The 23,006-nt window shown below is 48.2% G+C and overlaps 3 protein-coding genes across 6 annotated transcripts; 1 reads left to right on the top strand and 2 right to left on the bottom strand.

Annotated features, from left to right (window-relative positions):
• Positions 1-642: 642 nt before the first annotated feature.
• On the bottom strand, positions 643-4,066 carry STK16 (serine/threonine kinase 16). 2 transcript variants are annotated; one of them, XM_090284312.1, is made up of 8 exons: positions 3,996-4,066; positions 3,448-3,637; positions 2,650-2,869; positions 2,287-2,420; positions 1,994-2,114; positions 1,773-1,868; positions 1,230-1,351; positions 643-1,122 (listed from the first exon to the last, which is right to left on the bottom strand). In XM_090284312.1, exons 2-8 carry the CDS (start codon positions 3,531-3,533, stop codon positions 984-986), a joined length of 918 nt encoding a protein of 305 aa, XP_090140438.1. In that variant the 5' UTR covers positions 3,534-3,637; positions 3,996-4,066; the 3' UTR covers positions 643-983. The 2 variants fall into 2 exon arrangements, with proteins under 2 accessions (XP_090140438.1, XP_090140428.1); XM_090284302.1 differs by lacking the exons at positions 3,448-3,637; positions 3,996-4,066 and having other exon boundaries at positions 2,650-3,046.
• GLB1L (galactosidase beta 1 like) lies at positions 3,492-13,871 on the top strand. Its single transcript, XM_090284324.1, has 17 exons — positions 3,492-4,288; positions 5,440-5,565; positions 5,750-5,916; positions 6,198-6,348; positions 6,507-6,567; positions 10,360-10,454; positions 10,557-10,731; positions 10,820-10,878; positions 10,981-11,102; positions 11,212-11,252; positions 11,382-11,500; positions 11,800-11,874; positions 12,019-12,108; positions 12,247-12,360; positions 12,659-12,790; positions 13,061-13,276; positions 13,444-13,871. The coding sequence occupies exons 2-17, from the start codon at positions 5,491-5,493 to the stop codon at positions 13,702-13,704; spliced, it is 1,953 nt and encodes a 650-aa protein (XP_090140450.1). The 5' UTR covers positions 3,492-4,288; positions 5,440-5,490; the 3' UTR covers positions 13,705-13,871.
• Positions 13,817-22,950, bottom strand: ANKZF1 (ankyrin repeat and zinc finger peptidyl tRNA hydrolase 1). Of its 3 annotated transcripts, XM_090284266.1 has the most exons (14): positions 22,800-22,950; positions 22,368-22,517; positions 18,771-18,883; positions 18,158-18,260; positions 17,845-18,038; positions 17,333-17,445; positions 17,094-17,241; positions 16,584-16,812; positions 16,254-16,403; positions 15,130-15,616; positions 14,861-14,972; positions 14,561-14,728; positions 14,343-14,428; positions 13,817-14,147 (listed from the first exon to the last, which is right to left on the bottom strand). In XM_090284266.1, exons 1-14 carry the CDS (start codon positions 22,930-22,932, stop codon positions 14,024-14,026), a joined length of 2,310 nt encoding a protein of 769 aa, XP_090140392.1. In that variant the 5' UTR covers positions 22,933-22,950; the 3' UTR covers positions 13,817-14,023. The 3 variants fall into 3 exon arrangements, with proteins under 3 accessions (XP_090140392.1, XP_090140401.1, XP_090140384.1); XM_090284275.1 differs by having other exon boundaries at positions 13,817-14,205; positions 14,325-14,428; positions 22,368-22,950; XM_090284258.1 differs by having other exon boundaries at positions 22,368-22,950.
• Positions 22,951-23,006: the final 56 nt, after the last annotated feature.

The following is a 23,006-nucleotide window of genomic DNA, read 5'->3' as shown; positions in this document are numbered from 1 at the left end:
GATTCAGGGACGCAGTGCCCTTCCCTGGGGAACAGGTTTTAGGCCCAGCAAAGGCAGGGCCCCTGTTTACTCAGCACAGTGGGCAGGAAGTGGCAGCTGGATACTGCCACTCCACACTGACCTCATTAATCATTAACCATGTGTGAGCTAAAACCATCTGGGAGAGACTGGGCCAAAATGGCTGCCACCTCTACTCCCTTTGCCCCCAGGCTGAGGCTGGGAGACCTGTTTTGTAGCTGTCCCAAGGCTTTCTCAGGTGTCTCCACCCAGAAGCCCTTGCCTGGCAAACGAGCTGGGCGGGCTGCTCTTGCTAAGCTACCAACTCCTGGGAATGAAGGAAGAATGAGTCGAATGGGCCTTTAGGGGACCCTATTCCCAGGTCTTGGCATAGAAGCCCACTCAAGCCAGAGCAGCTTTAAGTTTTTAAGTAAGACAAGCTAGAAGAACTGCCCATTGCCAACCAGCCAGATTTTAAGTAAGGAGAACTGCCTGCTGATGTGGAACGATGAAATCATGCCATCCTGACTCGACACACCAGTCCCTCTTCTTTCCAGGCTATTCCGTGGAAATGGCAACCAGACTTTGGGCCCCTTGCATCACCTTTCTCACTTCAGGAACAATGAGACTAAGATTCACACCAAGCCGCTTTCACTTTATTCTTTTATTTATAGATTCTGCTGCTCCCACATTTGGAGGCAAACCATGATGTAAGTTCAGCAGTCCTGCTCAGAGCATTTACCATATTCTATCTATATTCTATTTCCCTTTCCCCATACCCCACCATCACCCACTCCAAGTCAGGCTCCCTGTCCAGTTTTCTGGGGTTAAGAGAACAGAGCAGATATAGAAGACTGAGCTGACTTCCCAACCCCTGTGCCCCCAAATATAAGAGCAGGTCTGGATAGAAAGGACAGAGATTCCAGTGAGGGACAGAGGCCTTGTTCCAAGGCACAGGGGCCACCTCAACGTGGCCACTAGTTCGTTCAGATTTGGGTAGTGTGCTGGCCTGGAGCTGGGGGTTGCAGTGCCTCCAGCTGACTGAGGAGGAAGGGAATGTGAGGGCGCTGCTGGGGGTCCACAGCCATCATAGAGGCCAGCAGCTGCCGCAATGCTGAAGAATGCCTGTGGAGGGAGGGGCGCAGGGTGACTGAGGGGCACCCATCCACCATGCCGACGTTCAACCTCCAGTAATGTCAAGGCAAGCACTTGGTGCCGCTTCTATTGCTCACCTGGGGCTTTGTGGGATGCTGAGTTGATTCTGTACAGCCAGGGCCACACTGTCACCTTTCTGGAACACCATGTCATAAGGGCCTTCTCCAAACATCATAGCATATAGCACACAGCCTAGAGACTGAGCATAACTTTGTTATTCCATGGAAGGGGACCAATGGAGGTAATGACTCTCCTCTTAATTCTGTAGTGGAAGGACACTATGTGAGCTGAAAGGACTAAGCTGACTTCAGCCATATGACACCACCGGAGCCCAGAGAAACTGCCAGGTAGCTGGAGGCCTCTACACCCGTTGTTTAGCCACTGTCTTCAGCCTTGACACTTAGCTGTATCAACCCTGTTCAAAGGGCAGCGTTATACCACTTCCTGAGCAATGAAGTACAGTGTCAGTGACAGTTGCCAGGAAGGAAGTTGAGGGGGATGGGGACATACATGGTTCCTGGGGCCCCGGGCACTGGAAACCAAAGGCCTGCTCCTCGACTGCCTAGTAGGTACAGAGCAGCAGTCCTCCCCACACAGATTGCCATCCACATGCTCCTCACCCAGACATCAGTCCGCTCATCGATGACACAGTGACTCTGTACAGAGAAGAGCTCCGGGGCCCGGTAGGAAATGGTGCACCGCTGGGCTGCCCAGTCCTGGAACAGTGACCCCAGAACTCAAAAGTGGGCCACAGGTTATGGTCATGTGGCAAAAATGGGGAATGCACCAGAAGAGGGCAGGAATGGGGAACAGGGGGGCAATGGGACCTGGAGACTCTTACCTGTAGGGCCAGAGCCTGGCGGGAGCCCTCCACATGAATACGTGCTCGATTCATGGAACCCAAGTCCATTAAAACCGGCTGCCCCTCATCTCCAAGCAAGATATTGGTAGGCTTCAGGTCCCTGTCAGGAAGTGAACATGACCCATGAGCATCCGTGGACAGGGAGGCTAGAGTCCGGGGGTGCAAAAAGGATCATGGGGGCTGTTCCTTAGGAGGAGAGCAGAGACCTCTCATTTCTCTTGATGGAGTTCTTTCTTTCTGCCCCAGAAAGTATACAGGGTCCTCCCACTGACCTGTGGGCATAACCCTGGGCATGAATGGCCTCGAGACCTCTGCAGATACCCAGCAGCAGCTGAAGGATTTGATCTTCATTCAAGAAGTTGCCTTTGTCTTTCAGCCTTTCTATTTCATTCCACAGTGTACCTCTCTGCAACACAAGTATGTCCACAGTTGTTTTTCAAACCTCTGCTCCCTGAGTCTGGTCCCTTCCCTATATCAAAAGCCTATCGACCTTTTCACCACACACACCACACCCTACAGCCCCATTCGGATTCCTCTAAACTCCAGATCTGAAGTGCTCAAACCCAGGACATAATCTCTGCTTCCTAACATACTTGACTGCTCACATAGTCTCCACAGCCAGGAGACTTTCTGACCTTGAAGAAGGGTAGCAGCAGCCAGGCCTCATGTTTAGTGCCCCGCTCCCTCAGACAATAAGCCACGAGGTGAAGGATGTTGGGGTGATGGAAGAGGTGATGCATGTCTGCTTCTCGTTGGGCCTCCTCCTGGTCCTGCTGCTCGTGACACAGGATTCGCTTCAGGGCGTAGAATTGTCCATCATGTAACCCCTCCACTAGGTCCACATAGCTGAACCCACTGTGGGCCAAAGGGGTCAGTGAAGGACTATGGTCATCTCCCACAGTGCTTGGACCCAGAGGAATTTCCTGAGGAGAACAGGGGGGTGTCTTTCCCATTTAGCAGAAACCCTCCCAAGATGTGACTCTTAAGAGAAGTCTGAAGATTATTACATTTTGAGCTCAAGAGCTGGCACACAGTAATCTTTGAGGTCCTGTGGTCATAACCCAGTACTCTGCACATAATAGTTGCTCAATAAACATTAATGAATAGTCAACATTTATTAAAGTGCTGTGAACCAGGCACTGGTGAGACACTTTATATGCATTATCTCATTTAATGCTCACAGCTCCATCAGTGACACAAGATAGTAATTATCTCCATTAATCAAATGAAGAAACCATGGCTTATCGAGGTCACACAAGGTGGATTAGGAGGCCTGGCTTCAGAATCTACTTTCTTGACTAGCATGCCACTAGGCTCTGTCAGGTGAGTTAAAAGATAGGTTAACAGAATAAAACCTTTGTGCCACTATTATGTGCAGACTGCTGTCCTTCAATCACCATAACCCTGGGGACTAGTGATTTCTAAACACTCACCCCTCCCCCAGTTTCTGGATGAAGAGGTAGCGCTTATTGTCAATGATGACAGTTCCCGGAGAGCAGATACACAGCGCGTGGCCCATAATGTCTCAGTCATCCTCCTCAAGGACGGTCTGAGGCTGCCGAACGGTTCGTCCAGGGTGAGTGGGCTCTCCCAGGCGATGCGCTCGGGGCCCAGCGGATCATGCTAAAGGAAAAGAACGGCAGGATCGCGGGTCGGGCACAATTCAGACAACCCCTGAAAGACTAATGTGGAGAGCTCAGGCCCAGCTCTCGGAATCTAGAGAAAACGGGCCTTGGAGATACCATCTCCCAGAAGGCTGGGATCAGGTGCCTTAAAGCCTCAGGCCACGCAGCAACTACCAGACCGCTTCCTCCGCCACCAGCACTCCTTTGGGCGGCCCCGGCTCTCACGCCCATCGGGCCGCGAATGCAGGGAACAGGGTAGTTCCCGGGGATGCGAGGCTCGGACCCATCCCTTGCAGAGCCCACCCCCGGCCTCGGAAGGTACACCCCGGGTAAACTTGCCCAGGTTCCGCACTGACCTGGCTCGGGTAGGAGGGAAGCGTCAGGGACCGGAAATAGTGCTTGTGTCATCATTCCGCGCCTGCGTAGCAGCCCGCAGTATCCTAGCAACCGCCTGGCGTCCAGAGGATGTAGGGGCGCAGAGGTGACAGATCGGGGACGGGTTAGGCCTACTGGAGGACGGGTTCGGGGACCCGAGTGAGGGTTCCACACCGGCCTTCAGTAGGGGTCAGGACGCAAGCACTTACGCCAGGGGGGAGCAAAGCCGGGCTCGGCCCGAGGCCCCCAGGACCTCCATTTCCCAATGCCGGAGGTAGGAGGCCTCACACCTCCGGCGCGCTGGGTGGATGGGGGGCCGGGTTGCAGAGAGGGGTGGGTGCTGGCCACCTGGACTCCTGGAGCTCTGATCAGTACAACCCTATCTCGCTGATTAAGAGCTCAAGCTCTTGAAGCAGACTAGGGTCTAAATCTTGTCGTTAGTAATAGCCTACTAGGTGTGTGAGGTCGAACAAGTTATTTAACCTCACTTTTCGTATCTATAAAATAGGTAGCTTAGTACCTAGAGTTAAGTGCATGAACCATAAGGCCAGACTGCGTAGTTCAAATCCCAACTCTACTAAACTAGTTATGTGACCTTGAACAGGCTACTTAATGTTTCTGTTCCTCAATTTCCTCATCTGTAAAATGCAAATGATAATTATCTACCTTATGGAGTTGTTTGAAGACTAAATGATATGTGAAGTGACTAGCAAAATATCTGACGCATAGCTCTCAGTAAGTGTCAAACAGAGCTGTTATTATTACCCTGGTCCTCACATCCCAGACTTGGGACTGTGAAGGTAGGAGTAATAGAAATTCACAGATTCCAAGCCTTGGCACCAAGCTGCTGTTCTTGACGTCTCTTTGTCCAGACAGGCAGGGATAAACTGGAAAGGAGCGCACACCCAAAGAAGATGGAATGTCCTGGGTGGTGCTTGAAATAGGGCTCTCCAGGAAAAATATCCCTTTTGTAATCTACGCCCCCTCCCCCCCCCCCCCCGCCCACTGCCTCCCTGACACCTGACTGGGATGATCTTCCTACAGTTTCCCTCGGTTCTGAACCTGTTTTAGCTCCCCTGGTTCTGACAGTCATCTAGATTTAACCTGCTATGTGTGGGCCCTGTGCTAGAGGTTGAGGATTCAAGATGGACAAGACGCTTCCAGCCCTTAGGGAGCTCAGTCTAGTAGAGCACTGTCTCAATCTTGAATGTGTTTACAACCGCCTGGGAATCTGGTTAAAATACAAATTCTGATTCTGTAAGTCTGAGGTAGGACCTGAGACTGCAATTCTAACAAGCTCGCAGGTGACGCTTATAAAGTTGGTTCAATATGTAGGAGATTTTACAAACTAGTAGAGTAGCGGGAGTCCCGGCTAGCTATTGCTTGGCAACTTGAGGTGGTCTCCGCCCCTCCTTGCTCGTTGAGGTTTCCTCCCAAGAATCCGCCACGTGACAGTCGGACCTCCGTCTAAGCGCCATGACTCCCAAGAAGCCGCTCTGTCTTCCGTCCTTGCTGTTGCTGCTGCTGCTGCTGCTGCCGCCGCCGCCCCAGGTAAAAAGATAAGAGGATTGGACTAGTCTGCGGTGAGGCGTAGGAGAGAAAGTGAAAAATAACAAAACACTGGGCAGAGCTAGGTCCATCTCTTTTGCCCTAGGCAGACGCCGACGCCCCCACCCCCGCCCCGGCTCCTGTCCCTCCTCCAGACCTGTACTGAAGACGGTCTCTCCCTTTGCAGGTAGACACTCGGTCGTTCGTAGTAGATCGGGACCATGATAGATTCCTCCTGGACGGGACTCCGTTCCGCTACGTGTCTGGCAGCCTTCACTACTTTCGGGTACCGCGGGTGCTTTGGGCAGACCGACTTTCCAAGATGAAAATGAGTGGCCTCAACGCCGTACAGTTGTAAGAAGGGCTCAGGATCGGGGTGGGATTTACTCTTCCTACAACCCCCTTATAAAGGAGATCGGGATAGGAAGAAAGGCTGGGTATGACGTGTGTGTGGTGGGGCGGGGGGGGGGGGGTCGGGGAGTGGGGGGGGTAGAGTTCCAGGACTTCCAGGCAAAGGATGGGCAAGGTTGGTTCAGGACCTCCTTCCTGGAGATTCCCTGCAAGGTCAGGAGCTCATACCCTCCTCGGCATCTGCCCATGCCCGCCTTGGGCCTGTTAACCTCTTCCTTTCTCAGTTATGTGCCCTGGAACTACCATGAGCCAGAGCCTGGGGTCTATAACTTTAATGGCAGCCGGGATCTCATTGCATTTCTGAATGAGGCATCTTTAGCAAACCTGTTGGTCATACTGAGACCAGGACCTTACATCTGTGCAGAGTGGGAGATGGTGAGTTAGTTGGAGAAGGGATAGAACCAAAGCCACCCATGTGGGGGTTCCTAGGCTACTCCCTTCTGCCCGCACCCTAGGGCCACTTTCAGCACTGTATTTAACTTCTCAGGCAACAAAACCCACATGCTTCTTTGTTGTCTTTATGTTTGTCTCAGGGGGGTCTCCCAGCCTGGTTGCTTCGTAAACCTAATATTCATCTGAGAACCTCAGATCCAGGTAAGCTGAGACAAAAAAAAATTAACACGGAAAAAAAGCAAACAACAATGACAAATGGGTCACTTGGGTATCCCAAAGAGAAGAGACCATCCCCAAATTGGAGATCATATTGAGTGTTTTCTTCATGTCCAGCAGAATGCCAGAAACTGGGGAAACAGACAGATCCAGTCCCTTTGCAATGGACCTTATAATATAGTGGAAGAAACAGATTTTTAAAGAAGCCCAAACCTGTAATATTGCAAGATGTAAAAATACCACATGAGAAAATAGACAAGGAGTTGGGATACTGAATAATAGAGAGGGCCTCTTTTAGGTAGGGAAGTCAGGAAATACTTTTCTGAAAAGATGACATTCAGTTGACTGTAGGGAAGGAAAAGCTCTGTTCTTACGAAGAGTGGTGAGAACAACCAGGTAGAGGGGATGGTATATTCTAAGGCCCAGAGATGGCAAAGAACATGGCATGGTTGAGGCCAGTGTGGCGGGAGCACAGTGAGTAAGGGAGAGAATGGTACGATGTAAAATTAGAGATAGATAGTGACTATTGATGCAGGATCTTGTAGGCCATTGTAGGGGGCTTGCATTTTATTCTTAGCACAGTGGAAAGTCTTTGAGTTTAACCAGAGGTGTGACATGACTGGATTTGTTTTCAGATTACTTTAGCCTGGGTGTGGAGAATAGAGGGAGGGGAGGGGGAGTAAGAATGACAGCGAAGAAACCAATTGGGAGACTAAGCCTGGACTAAGGTTGTGGTGGGGGAAATGGAAAGAAAAGAGCAGAATTGAGATATAGATTGGAGATAAAATCCCCAGGACGTATTGATAAATTTTGATGGAAAGGGTAGGGGTAGGGAGAGTGTTAGTAGGATCTGGAAAGAAAGGAATGAAGTTTCTGGCCAGTCAAGATGGTGGTGCTATTTACTGACGGGGAGAAGATAGAGAAGACAGGGAGTGACAAAGAAACAACTTTTGGGGAGAAAATAGTACAATTTTTATCATTTCTAACTCAAGTGAGGATATTCAGTAAGCAATAGAATATGTGAGTGTGGAGCTTATGGGGAGGTCTGAGTTAAATTTTGGAATTACCAGTCTAAAGATGGCACTTAAATTTATGGCTACTGAGACATCAATCACCGGGGGAAAGAGTGTAGGGAAAAAATGAGAACTCAAGATTAAGCTCTGAGATGCCCAGTATTTCAGGAGTTTGGGTTTCATTTCAGGTGCAAATAGGAAGTCATTGGAGCAAGGGAATAATTTTATCTGACTTCCACCTTTTAGAAAGGTCACTCTGGTAAACACTTTCTATCTGCTGAGGACTCTCTGGGTGCTGTTCCACTTCGTAGGGTACTGGAGAGTTTTATGCCCCTTAGGCTGACTATGAAATATATTTAAAAGGTAAAGTATTGATGGAACACCAACATGCAATCTGTTTTTCTCAAGAAAACCAGTGTCCCCTTTATTGTTAACTCCATGGTGATTTCTCAGGCCTCATCCTCCTTGACCAATCAGCAGCATTCAGCACCGTTGATCACTCTCCTTTGAACTACGTTTTCCTCTCGGCTTCCACATTCTTTCCGACCACTCCTCAGACTCTGCTAAATGCTTGAGTGTTTCAGGGCTCAGTGTTTGGATGTTTCTCTTTTCTATGTTCACGCCCTGGATGATCTCATCCATTTGTAGGGCTTTAAATTCCATTTGATAGCGCCCTGATTGAGCGCTGGCCTGAGAACCAAAAGGTTGCCAGTTTGTTTCCCAGTCAGGGCACATGCCCAGGTTGCCGGCCAGGTCCCTGGTTGGGGGCGTGCGAGAGGCAACTGGTCGACGTGTCTCTCACACATTGATGTTTTTCTCTCTCTCTCTTCCTCCTGCCCTTCCCATCTCTCTGAACATAAATAAATAAAATCTTTAAAAAATAAATAAATAAATTTCATCTGATAGCTAGTGACTCTGAAATATGTTTATCTCCCGGACCTTCCCAAATACATATATCCAGCCGCCTGCTTGACTTCTGCATTTGGAGATCTAAAAGTTGTAATGATATAACTAAGCTCTTGTTATGGCCTCCCAAACCACCTATTCTACTACAGTCTCCCTGTCTCAGTTAATGGCAAATCTGTTTCCCAACTTATCAGACTAAACACTATGGTATAATTCTTCATGTCTTTCTCTCATACCCTGCATTCAATCCATCAGAAAAATCTGTGTTCTTTACCCTCAAAATATATTGACTTCAACTACTTTTCATCACCTCCACTGCCACCGCCTCTCTCAGCTGGATTATTTTAATAGCTTCCTAAATGGTTTCCCTTCTTTGCTCTTTCCCTGTGTAGTCTGTTCTCAATAGAGCAACTAGTGCGATCCTGTTAAAATATGTTTAACTGTGTATCAGATCATGTCATTCCTCTGCTTAAACCTCTCCAACAGCTTCTCATCTCATTCAGGATACGAACCATAGATTCCTTAAGGTGCTCTCCTAGGTCCTACCTAATTGGCTCAGTCACCTCCCTGACACCTACTCTTCCCACTGTTCACACTGGCCTCTTGCTGTTCTTCACACCCACCAGGGCTTCTTGCAGAATCATCTTCACAGTGAGGCCTCCCCTGGGCCACCCTCTAAAATTTGAGCTCCCCCATTTGCACCATTTTTTATCTTCCTTCCCTGCTTTACTTTTTCTCCTTGGCATTAGCCCACTATGTAATTTGCCTGTTTAATTTATTATCTGCTTCTCTCACTGGAAAGGTAATTCCACAAAGGCAGAGATTTTTGTCTATTTTGTTCTAGATCCCTAACACCTAGAACAGTGCTTGGCGCTTAGTCACCACCCATAAATACCCTTGTTGAATGAAATTTAATGTATGCTTGGATTAAAGAAGGCAATAAAACCTGGGCCTCCTTTATACAGAACACTAAATATACAAAGGAATTAAATCTTTTAAGAATACAGAAATATCCTCCAAAATACTTTTCATCAAATTCACCTTTGAGAATCTGCTATCTGCTAGGCATTGTCCTCAATGATAGGGACCAAGCAAATGAACCTGACAAAGTTCCTGCTCACTAGGGGTGTGACCAACAGGAAACAATTTATAGAAATAAATGCTTAATTATAATTGGTTATGTGCTTGAAAAAGAAGTATGAAGTGATATGAGAGCATGTAACGGAGATATACCCTGATCTAGGATATCGAAGGCTTTCTTGAGGAAGTGAAATATAAGGCCTGAAGACTGAGTTGGAGTTGGCTAGGTAAAGGAGGGTGGGGAGAAAGTGTCAGGCAAAGGTAATGACATTCATGAAGCCTAGTAGGAGCAACACAAATCACAAACAGCAGCTGAGAATTTAAGGCATGATACCCGATATAATGATCTTTTGATTGATGACTTAAATCACCTGGCCTGTCAGAGTCCGTCAAGGTGCAGGTCTGACACTTTACGTTACTGTGAATTCCCATGCTGCTTCATTGCAATCTCAAGTGTCCATTGATTACATAATAGTAGCTCCCAAGATGTGTTTAACATTTTTCATAGAGTTAAAAACTAAATTTACAAGAAACACCGCTTTAAGTGTTCCTGTGCTCAAATTTCCTTGCTGTGTAGATAAGATATACAAGTGCTTAGGGTTGAGGGCTTCTTCTCACAAGAGCCTCTGCCCCCCACATTTAGTTGTGGGCAAGTGGGATGCAAACTTCAGCCCGGAGTTCCGGCTGCACTGAATGAAGTTGCTAGCGTTGATGCTAGGGGTGGGGATTGCAGAGGTGGCGGTGCCCTCATGAGCAGAGCCACTGCTCCTTCCTTTAGACTTCCTTGCTGCAGTGGACTCCTGGTTCAAGGTCTTGCTGCCCAAGATATATCCATGGCTCTACCACAATGGGGGCAACATCATTAGCATTCAGGTACAAGAGGAGTGTTGACTGGGCAAGGGGAAGGAGGAGCCAAGGGGTCCTTAACCTTCTCCACCTCACGGCTGAGTTCCACTTTTTCCTTTCCCCTGGCAGGTGGAGAATGAATATGGTAGCTATAGGGCCTGCGACTTTGGCTACATGAGGCACCTGGCTGGGCTCTTCCGTGCACTGCTAGGAGAGAAGATTTTGCTCTTCACCACAGATGGGCCAGAAGGACTCACATGTGGCTCCCTGGAGGGACTCTATACCACTGTAGATTTTGGCCCAGGTCTCCTGAGCAAGGGTTGGGAGTGGAGTCTGGGGAAGGGGCACCTCCTCTCTGATGTTTTTTTTTCACCTGTGCCTCCTTTCTGTAGCTGAAAACGCGACCCAAATCTTTGCCCTGCAAAGGGAGTATGAACCCCACGGGCCGTTGGTGAGAAGCCAGAGGGGAGGGCAGTCAAGGCAAGAGTCAAGGTTGGGGGTGGGTCAAGCTTAGGTCTCCATCTTGCTTATGGCTCCTATCACTTCCCACTAGGTGAACTCTGAGTACTACACAGGCTGGCTGGATTACTGGGGCCAGAATCACTCCACACGCTCCATTACAGCTGTAGCCAAAGGACTAGAGAGCATGCTGAAGTTGGGAGCCAGTGTGAACATGTAACTGGAGACATTGGGGTCAACATGAATCTGTAACTGGGTTTTGGGGATGAAAGTTAAGATTCCGTGGGTCAGTTTGTGCCTTTCCCTCCACCTTTCCCTACTTCAGGTATATGTTTCATGGAGGTACCAACTTTGGATACTGGAATGGTGAGTCCAGATGGTCTCGGTGGTGGAAGCAGGGGCGGAGCAAGGAATTAGAATCTGAGGGCTGGGTGGATTAGGATTATCTAGAAGGAAGCTGGATATGGCCACAACGGCCCCCTCTGATGGCAACAGGTGCTGATGAGAAGCGGCGCTTCCTTCCAATTACTACCAGCTATGACTATGATGCACCAATATCTGAAGCAGGGGACGCTACACCTAAGCTTTTTGCTCTTCGAAATGTCATCAGCCAGGTGCTCTACCACTTCATTAATCGCCGAAGGCTTTTATTCATTTGGGGGAAGAGAGTGCCTTGTTTGTAAAGGGTTCCCAGAAATCACTGGTGGCTGACTAGACCGCAGCCCTGTGAGAATCCTATAGAAGCATTTCCCAATGGGACTACCTGGGGAGATACACACAATATGTGCAAAATTACAGGATCTTTATGACCCCCGAAGCCCTTCCCTGGACCCCAGGTTAAGAACCCTGTGCTAAGGTCTTGGTATAGGGATTGTATGGTTTTTCTATGGCTCCTGAGAGAATTTGGGCTCAGTTCCAGGAAATTCCCTTGGGACCTTTACCTCCCCCCAGCCCCAAGATGATGCTTGGACCATTGACCCTATACCTGGTAAGCTCCTCCCTATCTCTTGATTCTATCCTATTATTCTCTAAATAGCCCTCTATTCAGCCTGCTCCCTATTCTGAAACTTCCCTTTTATTCTGATACTGCCCCCTTATTCTATTTTTTTTTACCACCCCCTTATTCTAATAGGATGGAAATTTGTTGGATTTCCTGCACCTCCTGTGCCCCCAAGGGCCCATCCATTCAGTCTTGCCAATGACCTTTGAGGCTGTCAAGCAGGTAAAGCATAATCCCACATCTGGTGGGCAAGGCAACCTTCCTCAACAGCTATAGTCAAAGACCCCCTATGTTCCACACCTTCCCCATGGTATCATTTTTATCCCAGTTTACCCTAAGTACTCATTTTCCCGCACCCAGGACCATGGCTTTATGCTGTACCGGACGTATCTAAGCCACGCTGTTTTTGAGCCAGCACAATTCTGGGTGCCAAACAATGGAGTTCATGACCGTGCCTATGTGATGGTGGACGGGGTAGGAACCTAATTCCAGGATATCTTGTGAGCTCCACTTTCCTCTCCTCCCAAGCACCCTTAAGTCTTAAGTTCCCCTATCTACCTTTTCCCACTGCCTGCCCGTATTTGCAGGGGCTCCAGGGATAAGCTGGGACAAGAAAGACTTTGACTGAGGGTCAGGCTCCAGAATGGATGGGTAATTGACAGATGGGCTACATTCTCTTTGCCCTCCAAATAAGTGTCCTAACGTGGCTTCCTGTTTGGTGGCCAGGAGCTAGATGCTGAGCCCTTCCCCTCACAGCTTCTCTTATCCACAGGTGTTTCAGGGTGTTTTGGAACGAAACACAAAACACAAACTATTTTTGATGGGGAAAATAGGGGCCCAACTGGATGTCCTGCTGGAGAACATGGGGAGGCTCAGTTTTGGGTCTAACCACAGTGATTTCAAGGTGAGCTAGCTTTTTGCCCATCCTCTTGCCCCCATATGCTTATGACCAAACTCCCTTGGGAAGATAGTGGCCTGGTGGAAGATAAATAAGCAAGAGCCACGTCCTTAGTGAAGTAGCGGCTTGTTGCGGGGGGTGGGGGGGTTGAGGGGGGAGTGATGGGGGAGGGGTTGCGATCTGGGCATGGCTACTGGTTGCTTCTCAGGGCTTGATTAGGGACACTTTCTCCTTAGAGGTTACTGAGTGATGAATTTTCATTTGCCTTCTCCACAGGGCCTATTAGAGCCACCAATTCTGGGGCAAACAATCCTTACCCAGTGGCTGATGTTCCCTTTGAAAGTTGATAAGCTTGTAAAGTGGTGGTTTCCTCTCCAATTTCCAAAAAGTTCACGTCCTCAAACTCCCTCTGGCCCCACCTTCTACTCCACAACATTTTCAATTTTAGACTCAGGCGGGGACACATTTCTCTTTCTACCTGGATGGACCAAGGTATTGCTGATGGTGGTGGTTGGGGTGGGGGTTGGGGGTTGGTAAGACAGGCTAATCATGGAAGAAGGGGTATCAGAAATTACTCCTCTGATTATAAAGCCAAAAGGGGATGATTCTACCCCCTTGAGAACTGTCCATTTACTTTCCTCTCTCCTCCTTCCACCCAGGGCCAAGTCTGGATCAATAGGTTTAACTTGGGCCGGTACTGGACAAAGAGGGGGCCACAACAGACCATCTACGTGCCAAGACCCCTGCTGTTTCCTAGGGGAGTTCTCAACAAAATCACATTGCTGGAGCTAGAAAATGTGCCTCCCCAACCCCAAGTCCAATTCCTGAATAGTCCTATCCTCAATAGCACCTTGCATAAGACATATTTCTATTCCCTCTCAGATGATACACGAAGTGCCTCTGTACCAAGTGGGCACTGAAAGAAAGGCAGCCCGTGGACATGGGCATGGAGTGGGCAGGATCCCCTGGTGCTGGCCACAGTAAGCACAAAGAATCCAAGGCCACAAGGCCATAAGAACTGTACAAGTGCAGTTCCCTTACCGAAACCTTTATTGTGATTAAAGTTCCAGAGACAGTATCAGCTCCACACACCTCTGTGGCCATCTTTGCCCTGGTTCCTGAGTGTCTCTCACCCCAGTCTTCCAGATACTCTGGTTTCTTGGGGAAGATGAAACCTAGGACCTGTGTGAATGTGCCCTTTCAGGGTCTAGAGTTGACCCCAGGTGGAGGTGTGAGAGATCAGGAAGAGGGCTTCCCGGCCCGACAGCGATGATCCTGAAGGCAGCGTGTGGAGCAGAAGGAGAAGTCCAGGTAGTGAAAGGGAATGAGGCCTTGGAGGGATGTCCCACAACTCCAGCAGCGTCTGAACAGAGGAAGAAAAGTGGATGGACAGGTACCCCAGAAACTTTCCAATCCAAGTTCTCCCCGTCCCTCCTGCCATTTCTGTTTCCACTCCAAAGGTTCACAGAACTTCTCAAATCCACTCAACAACCTTTCTATGTAGGCACTCATTCTCCATTATGGCCCCCCCGCCTATCACCGCTGCCCCTCCACATACCGCGCATTCACAATTGCAGAGTCAGAGATCTGAGGGGTGGTGGCTCCCAACTGGGCAGCTAGTCGGCGCTCTGCAGCCAGAGCTCTCTAAGGGGGAGAGAAGCTGTGTAAGGACGGCCCCAGAGGTGGACAGGGTACCCTAGAAGTGACGGCTGCACACCGGGAAGGGATTAGACCTCCAAGGAAGTCTCGCTGTGGAAGAAAAGCCTCCAGTCTCACCTTCTCTCTGTCGCTGAGAGCGGCAAATTGCCGCTGCTCTTCTTGTTCTTGCTTCTCCTGCTCCCGCTGCTTCCGCTGCTGTTCCTCCCGTAGCCGCCGGGCTGCCTTCTGCTCCCTTTTCCGCATAGCCTGCCGTGCCTCCATTTCTGCCGTCAGTGGCCCTGGCACCTGGAGGGTTTCCAGGAAGGTCTGAGGTAAGACCCATACAAACTAGCCTTGGCAAAACTAAGAAAGTAGAAAAGACCCAGCCAGGATCTATCATGCCTTCCCATTCTGCTGCTGCTTCCTTTCCCAGCTGACCTGAGCCTTGCTGTAATCATAAGCATCTGGATTCTTCTCCATGAACCTTCGGAACTCATTCCGTGTTGATTTGTCAGCTGCAACGGTATATGGTGGCCGGGTCTGGGAGTCCCTAGGTGTGAAAACACCCAAAACAGGCTCAACTTGCATCCTGCATTTCCTAACATCCCATAACAAGACCAAGAGAACACTGTCAAGTAGCCAATGCCAACGTTAGCCTTCAGATCATCCTCTATAAAAAAGCGCTTGGCATGGGGACCTAAACTTACTGAATGGTGGGGTCAGCACCTGCCTCCAGCAGCAGACGAACCACTGAGCCTCTCCCAGCTGCGGCTGCTGCATGCAGGAGGGTGAAGCCACTGGAGCCCAAGGGGGCATTGAGCAGAGAGCGAACTTCAGGGTCCATAGGGCTGGCAGCTAGCTGGATTTTCAGCATCCCAACATCTCCAGCTCGGCAAGCAGCAAGAAGCATGTCCCAGAGTTCTGAATGACCACGGACCTTGGCCTCATTCAGGGAAGGCTCCAAAGGGGCTGCATGTGCCCTGGCTTGCTGTGAGAAGACCTCCTCTTCTCGAGGTTGCTGGGGAAGAGTCATATGTGCCCCAGCCTCAAGGTCTTGGCTTTTCTCCCTCTTATTCCTTTTTTTCCTCCTCCGCTTGGACGACACCTCAAACTCACGAAGACCCAGGGTCGCAATTGTCGACTCTACTAGCTCCAACTCTACCTGGAAGCCATCCTCTCCCTCTGACCCTGAACCTAGGGAAAAATTTGACATGTTAGATCCATCTAAACAATAATGCAAGGATGGAAGGATAGGGGCTGCCCCAGATGTATAAGAATGTACGTAACAAGACAATCCAGATCATTCTGAAATAAAACTATTTGTATTGTCGCCAAGATAAAATAGCACATCAAGAGCTAAATCCACTAGTATCACAAGCAGAAATGTGGGTCTCAGCCCAGACAAGGGCAAGCCTAGAAAGAGCCAGGCAGGGACAAAAGTCCCTATACTCGCCCACAAGCAGCATTAGGATGGTGCACACAGAGGAAAGCATAGGAGCAGTGACAGCTATGGAGGCAAAGAGTGCAGCCAGGGAGCAGCCCTTAGCATCCAATAAGGGCTGCAATCCAAGGGACAGAAAATCAACCTCACGTTACGACTTCTGAGTACTGGTGATATATCAATGAATAAAAGCATTAACTGGAGATTTGGAAAAGTCACTAAACATGTCTCAGTAAATATTACCATACATCCCACATTATAAACAGACCTGTGTGAATGCTGTATAAGGGCTCATCTATAAATAGGAAAGTGAGAGTAGGAGAATTGCTATTCCATTTCCTGGACAGACACCCAGATAGAGATTTGACAGCTGATAGATGGTGCTCAAACCCTGTTTGGGAGAATCCTCATTCTGCCCTAGTGCCTCATTTTCATCACTGGGGACCTTTTCTTCTTCCTTCATAGCCTTCTTCTTCTCTCTCATTGTCTTCCAGCGTGTCTGAGGTGAGTCCAACCTGACTGTCTCCCGGGGGTCTTCTCCTGCCATAAAATAAAAGATGTTACTTGAGTTTAGCTGAGGCGAAGCCAACCTAGGTCTTTCTCAACGAAGATGTGATTGGGCTGCAGTCCGAGGGCTAGGAAATTCCCTGGACGCACAGATGAGAATCCGAGGTTTGGGTTAGAAGGTCTAGGGAGTCAGGAACAGGATCAAAGGCTCACCATGGACATGCAAGGTGGTCAGCTTATGGAGCACGCGCTGTAGCTCTTTGAAGGTGGGTCTGCGGGTAGCGAGGGGGATATCCCAAAGCCGGGGATCCCCCCGTTGGAGGGGTGCCCCTTGGCCTCCGAAGAACAAGGACCGGCCAGAATGGGGGGCACGCAGCAGTACTGTCCCAGCCTCCCCCAGCGCCTTAGCCCAGCCTGGCTCTGCCAGCAGGTCACGAACTTCCTAGAGAAGAGAGTAACTCAGCCTTGTATATCTTCACTTGTTACTTTTAAATATCCAACCAAAAAACGGCCCCAGTATAGGAAGTGAAAAGTAGAAATTAACACAGAGGGAGGAACAAGAGGACCAAGATTCCTGGGGATTCATCTTATTCTACCTATTCCACCCAGAAATAATGAAGACTGGAAGTTACAAGAGTCAACCTTTTCACTCTCACATTTAATGAGCTGAGGGGAGGGAAAATGCGCATTAGCGGACCACCAGATCTGAGATGCCTAACTTACCTTGTATAGTGTGGCTTCATTGTAGCGCCTCAGGTTGGCTCCAGCAGAGCGACAAGCCCCACCCCGGGCATCATGAAGTCCTTGGGCTGTGCCACGCTTGGCCCGTACTGTGTAGCGGTGAAAGCTTTTGTGTGTCACCACCTCTCTTCTACAGACAACAAAGACTCAGTACTAGGAACCTGGCATTCCCAGCTAAACAGGATCCATTCCATCCTCAACCCCTTGCAGCATCCTCTCACCCTTGGAAAATGGCACCAGCAAAGTGCCCAGCTGCAGCCATGAGTACCACGCAGTGTCTAGGACCTCCACATTGCAGGTTCTGTAGCAGCAGTTCTGGCCGTTCCGGGGGCACCTGGACAACAGAGGAGCAGGACAAACATCTGTTACAGTAACTGACAGTAAGAAACCAAGTGCCAGTGCTAACTGCTCCACAAGCAACATCTCATTTAATGCAACCACCCCCCTCACCCTGCGCCTTGTCTCTACTTTACAAATAAGAAGGCTTGTAGAGATTGTCAAGATAAAGTAGTAGAACCATAATCCAAATCTAGATTGGTCTGTTTCCAAAATTAATTCCATTACTCTTGACCCTCCCAAATTTCAGGCCAGGTCAACCCAAGACTGTGATGTCAAGCATGATACACCCAACAGGAAGGAAGGGAAGAAGTGAGAAATGGATTGGGCTAAGCAAAACTCTAGGCTGAATGTACAAAAGATTGGAGTTAACCATACAACCTGTGCTGTCACTTGCCTGGCGAGGGCCTAGGACACAGCGATAGGCATAAAGAAACTGGCCCTGGGCATTTTGGAAAAGAACCCGATGAGAGCGGAAGCCTCGGGATCGGTTAGACTTGTCAAGCTCAGCCTTCTCCTCATCAGGTATCTGCAAGTCCTCCTCACTGGCTGAGTCTGAGTCCTCTGATCCTGAGATGCTGGAAAGATCTCCTGAAACATGATACATACGAGTTTGGTGCCCCAACTTTGAACTTTCCTCAAGCTCCTAAACTGGGGTCTTCTTCCACCCCCATGTCCTATTCACACAAAGGTCACCCCCCGGTCATCACCTGTGGAGCTCTGCTTTTCAAAGGCCAGGGCAGACAGGAGAGGCTTGTCCTTGAGACGTTGCTTTAGGTTAAACCGATGCCAGTCAAGCTTATAATGTTCCCTCTGGTGGAATCAATGAGGAAAGCAGAATGTGGAAATATGCCCCAGCCTGGCCTTTTATGGTACCCAAGACCAGTAACAGAACTCCAGGAAGTATGACCAGGTAACACCAACTGCCTTATTCAAAACATGGCCCTTTGGCCCTGGCCGGGTAGCTCAGTAGGTTGGAGCATTGTTACGTTGTGAGTGTAATCCCCGGTCAGGGCACATACCTAGGTTGAAGGTTCAATACCCAGTTGGGGTATGTATACGAGGCAACTGATCAATGTTTCTCTTTTTTTCCCCTTCCTCTTTCTCTAAAATCATTAAGCATATCCTTGAGTAAGGATCTTTTTAAAATTTTTAATTTTTTTAAAAGATTCACTCAATCCACTAAGCCACACCAGCCAGGGCTGAGGATCTATTTTAAAAATGGACTTTTATTAATTAAAGGCAAAACAAATGTCTCTCTCTCCTCACCCACCATTTTACTTTTGCTTCCACCTTTTAGTTCTGCACCTGGAGGCCTTTTACCTGCTCCTGGTGGTTTTGGAAGGTCTGGTCACAGGTTGAACAAAGTAATTTCCCTGAAATATCCAGAGGACCCTGGAGTGGTTTTCTTTCTGGGCTTGCTCTCTCCTCTGAACCTAAATAAGGGGAGGATAATTATAGGTGGAAAGGGTGCCCAAATCCATAGTACCTAGAATTCTATTCAGTGTCTAAAAGATAAAGCATAGGAGGGCACAAATAAAGAGATGGCATGCCCTTGCCTTCAAGGAATTTACAGTCATCATGAAATAAATGGCATCGTAATCACTTTATACAATAAATATGCTTTTGAAAAGATATATGTAAAATGACTATAAGTCAAGCCTTGTATTTAAATTAACCAAAGAGATTTATAGAAATCTTGCAGAAAATATATTTTGGTAAGGTTATTTTTAATTGCAAAAACCACTTCCCCAATGCTGAATTTTTAGCTTACATTTCCAATTATAGTGTGTAGTTTGTTTTCAAAAAAGGTTCAAGAAGCCCTGACCAGTGTTGTTCAGTGGCTTGAGCACCGGCCTGCGAACCGAAAGGTTGCTGGTTCCATTCCTGGTCAGGGCACATGCCTGGGTTGTAATCTGTGTCTCCAATTGGAGGCGTGGGACAGGTAACAGATCAATGTATCTCTCACACGTCAATCATTCTCGCCCTCACTTTTTCCCTTCCTTCCCTTCTCTCTGAAAATAAAATCTAAAAATAAAACAAAATAAAAAGGTTCAAGAAAAACAGCCAGAGACAAACTAAAGTTGTACAAAATCAAATAATATGTCATTTCATATTTCATGTGAAGGAATTATTTGATTGGAATCCAGTTAAATTTGGACTATAGCTAGGATTTGGGAAAAATACTTAGGAATTTTCAAGTGTTTTTGCAGGCAGTGGTGTTAATAAGACAAGACATAAGCAATGGCAAGAGACTTGTTTGGAGATAATTCAGGGGCCTGTGCTAGAAAAACCTACAGATTGAATGAACTTAAGATAAATTTTATCTGCAAAGTCAAGATAGTGGTGTAGGCAGACATGGCTCACCTCTTCGCACAACCTCATCAAAATTACAACTAAAATATAGAACTATCAGCCAAAACCATCAGAAATCAAGCTGAATGGAAGCCTGACAACTATGGAATTAAAGAAACCTCATCCATCAAGACAGATAAGAGGAGCACAGACTCGGGATGTGATGGATAAAAATCAAGGAGGGATATCTCTGGAGCAAGGAGCCCCAGCTGACACCAGGTCCCCCACCCCAGGGTTCCAGTGCCAGGAAGACAAGTCCCCACAACTTCTGGCTGCAAAAACCAGTGGGGATTGAGTCAGTGAAGAAATTGCTGGAGCCCCAAGCAGTTCATCTTAAAGAACCCACACAGGGACTCACCTAATCAGACACTCCCTCTGAGCTCCAGCACCGAGGTAGCACTTGAAAGCCCCAGTGGCACACAGGGAGAAACTGAAGTGTCCTGCGTCAAGGCGAACAGAGGCCTCTGTCTGTTTTCTAACCCCTCCCGGAACAGAACCAGAAAACTGGTGCCATATCAGAGACTCCCTCAGCCTGGCTAACACTGTTTGACCGCCCCCCACCTTGGAGATGCCCCGCAGACTCTGTCCCATCCAATTTACGGGCCCACTCAAGTTGCTTTTCCATATAAATGGATGGTCTTGGCTCATGCCTCACAACTTCCTAAATCCTATCAAACAAGGGGACAAAGAAACATGGCCCAAATGAAAGAACAGATCAATCTCCAGAAAAAGCCCTGACTGGTGTGGCTCAGAGGATTGAGCGCTGGCCTGCAAACCAAACGATTGCCAGTTGGATTCCCAGTCAGGGCACGTGCCTGTGTTGTGGGCCAGGGTCCCCAGTTGGGGGCGCAGGAGAGGCAACCACACATGGATGTTTCTCTCCCTCTTTCTCCCTCCTTTCTCCCTCCTTTCCCCCTCTCTAAAAATAAAAAGAAATAAAATCAGTAAATAAAATCTTTAGGAAAAAAACAACTCCAGAAAAAGAGCTAAATGAAATAGAGGTAAGCAATCTATCAGATGCAGTTCAAAACACTGGTTATAAGGATGTTCAAGGAACTTAGTGAGGACCTCAACAGCATAAAAAAGACCCAGTCAGAAATGAAGGACTAACTAATTGAAATAAAGAACAATTTACAAGAAAACAGCACAGAGCAGATGAAGCTGAAAGTCAAATCAATGAATGAAACATAAGGATGCACAAAACAATCAATCAGAACAAGAAGAAAAAAGGAACCATAAAATGAGCATAGTATACATAGGCTCTGGGACAACACTAAGAGGTCCAATATTTGCATCATAGGGGTGCCACAAGGAGAAGCAAAAGAGCAAGAAATTGGAAATCTATTTGAAAAAAAGAGTAAAAATAACTTCCCTAATTTGGTGAAGAAAATAAGACATATAAATCCAGGAAGCACAGAGTCCCAAACAAGATGGATGCAAACCAGCCCACTCCAAGACACATCATGGTTAAAATGCCAAAGATTAAAGATAAACACAGAATCTTAAAAGCAGCAAGAGAAAAGAAGTTAGTGATCTACAGGGGAGTTCCCATAAGACTGTCAGCTGATTTCTCTAAAGAAACTTTTCAGGCTAGGAGGGATTGGCAAGAAATATTCAAATTCATGAAAAGCAAGGACCTACAGCAAGACTGCTCTACCCAGCAGAGCTATCATTTAGAATCAAAGGGCAAATTAAGAGCTTCTAAGATAAGAAAAAAACTAAAGGAGTTCATCATCATCCAACCATTATTATATGAAATGTTAAAAGGACTTATTTAAGAAAAAAATAGATCAAAACTATGAACAATAAAATGGCAAAAAAAAATACCTATCTATCAACAACTGAATCTAAAAAACTAAGCAAACAAGAAGAACAGAGACAGAATCCTGGGTACAGAGAGCGTTTTGTTGTTGTTTTTTAATTTATTGATTTTAGAGAGAGGGGAAGGGAGAGAGGGAGGGAAGGAAGAATATCAATTTGCTGTTCCACTTATTTAGGCATTCATTGGTTGATTCTTGTATGTGCCCTGACCGGGGATTGAACCTGCAACCTTTGCATATGAGGACAATGCTCTAACCAACTGAGCTACCTGGCCAGGGCCAGAGAGCATTTTGATGGCTGCCAGATGGAAGGGGGGATGAGGAGGAATGGGCAAAGAGGTGAGGGGATTAAGAAGCACAAATAGGTAGTTACAGAATAGCCAATGGGGATGTAAACTACCTGCCAAGTACCTGCTATACCTGCCAAAGAACTTATAGCATGATCCATGGACATGAACCATGGTGGGGGGATGGCCGGAGGGAGTGGGGTGTGCTGGGAGGAAGGGGTTAAAGGGGGGAAAATCGGGACAACTGTAATAGCATAATCAATAAAATGTAATTTAAAAAAATAAAATATAGACCACTCTCCCCCCCAAAATATGAATTTTATCCTGCAGAAAGAGATGTCAACAAGAGCTCCTAAGCTGGGAAATACCAGTAAGAATGTGTTCTCTGGAGGAGCAAAATAAGCTGCAAAGAGCCCTGCCATGTTCCCCATGGGTCCACCCCAAATCTTCCCGGATACCTGGACAGGAAGTCCGCAGAGCCTGGGCCAGATTCTCCCCAGGAAGGTGTCTCACCAGGCTCAGGCCCCGAAGGATCGGAGCATCCACGTTGAGATCAAACAGGGAGACGGACGTAGGAGCCTGGGCTGTAGCTGGAGCCGGTGACATGGCTGAGCAGAAAAGAGAGGAAAAAGAGACCCGCTCCCCGGCAAAGCGAGATTCGATTGCCGCGTCTCCTGCCAGCCAGGCTTGGTCTCCACCGCGCCGCGAGGCGCCTCGGCCCTCACCCGGGTACCAAGAGTCGGCTTTGGGGTTAATACGTGACCCCAGCCCGCTTTCTGAAACCCTCAGCCATGGACCACTCAAGACTGAAATGGAGGACCATCCAGCTTTCAAATCGAGTTCAACAGAGATAAAATCACTGAGGTTCCTAATCGGCCGCTCTTCGTTACCCGTGCGAGGAGCTCCGGCAAGGACTAAACCGTGTGTACGCCTCCCAGCCCTCAGAAGGTGCACCACAAGTCTCCAGCAGCTGAGCGGCACCACCAAGTCCACAGTTCCAAGACCGGATTTCTGCAACACCATAGCAATCTCGTCACTACGGAGCAGCGAAGAGGACAAACAACAACGCCAACACTTGAGCCTCGCACCACATCGAG

Source organism: Furipterus horrens, unplaced genomic scaffold (assembly GCF_987537825.1).
Source record: "Furipterus horrens unplaced genomic scaffold, mFurHor1.1.pri manual_scaffold_1, whole genome shotgun sequence".
NCBI lineage: Eukaryota > Metazoa > Chordata > Mammalia > Chiroptera > Furipteridae > Furipterus > Furipterus horrens.
Note: the sequence above shows the minus strand (reverse complement) of the source record. Positions and strands in the feature narration are given on the sequence as shown.

Bases quoted from the DNA above. Each gene is read 5' to 3' on its own strand.
- STK16 (XM_090284302.1), bottom strand. From the start codon at position 2,967: ATGGGAAAGACACCCCCCTGTTCTCCTCAGGAAATTCCTCTGGGTCCA. The intron at 2,115-2,286 runs GTCAGTGGGAGG...ACTTCCTGACAG, and splicing joins GCCCAGGGTTATGCCCACAG to GGACCTGAAGCCTACCAATA. The intron at 1,352-1,772 runs GTGAGGAGCATG...AGTTATGCTCAG, and splicing joins ATGAGCGGACTGATGTCTGG to TCTCTAGGCTGTGTGCTATA.
- GLB1L (XM_090284324.1), top strand. From the start codon at position 5,491: ATGACTCCCAAGAAGCCGCTCTGTCTTCCGTCCTTGCTGTTGCTGCTG. The intron at 10,879-10,980 runs GTGAGAAGCCAG...ACTTCCCACTAG, and splicing joins ATGAACCCCACGGGCCGTTG to GTGAACTCTGAGTACTACAC. The intron at 11,103-11,211 runs GTAACTGGAGAC...TCCCTACTTCAG, and splicing joins TTGGGAGCCAGTGTGAACAT to GTATATGTTTCATGGAGGTA.
- ANKZF1 (XM_090284275.1), bottom strand. From the start codon at position 22,932: ATGGTGTTGCAGAAATCCGGTCTTGGAACTGTGGACTTGGTGGTGCCG. The intron at 18,039-18,157 runs GTGATGACCGGG...ATCATGTTTCAG, and splicing joins TGAAAAGCAGAGCTCCACAG to GAGATCTTTCCAGCATCTCA. The intron at 17,242-17,332 runs GTGAGAGGATGC...TGTTGTCTGTAG, and splicing joins GCTGGTGCCATTTTCCAAGG to AAGAGAGGTGGTGACACACA.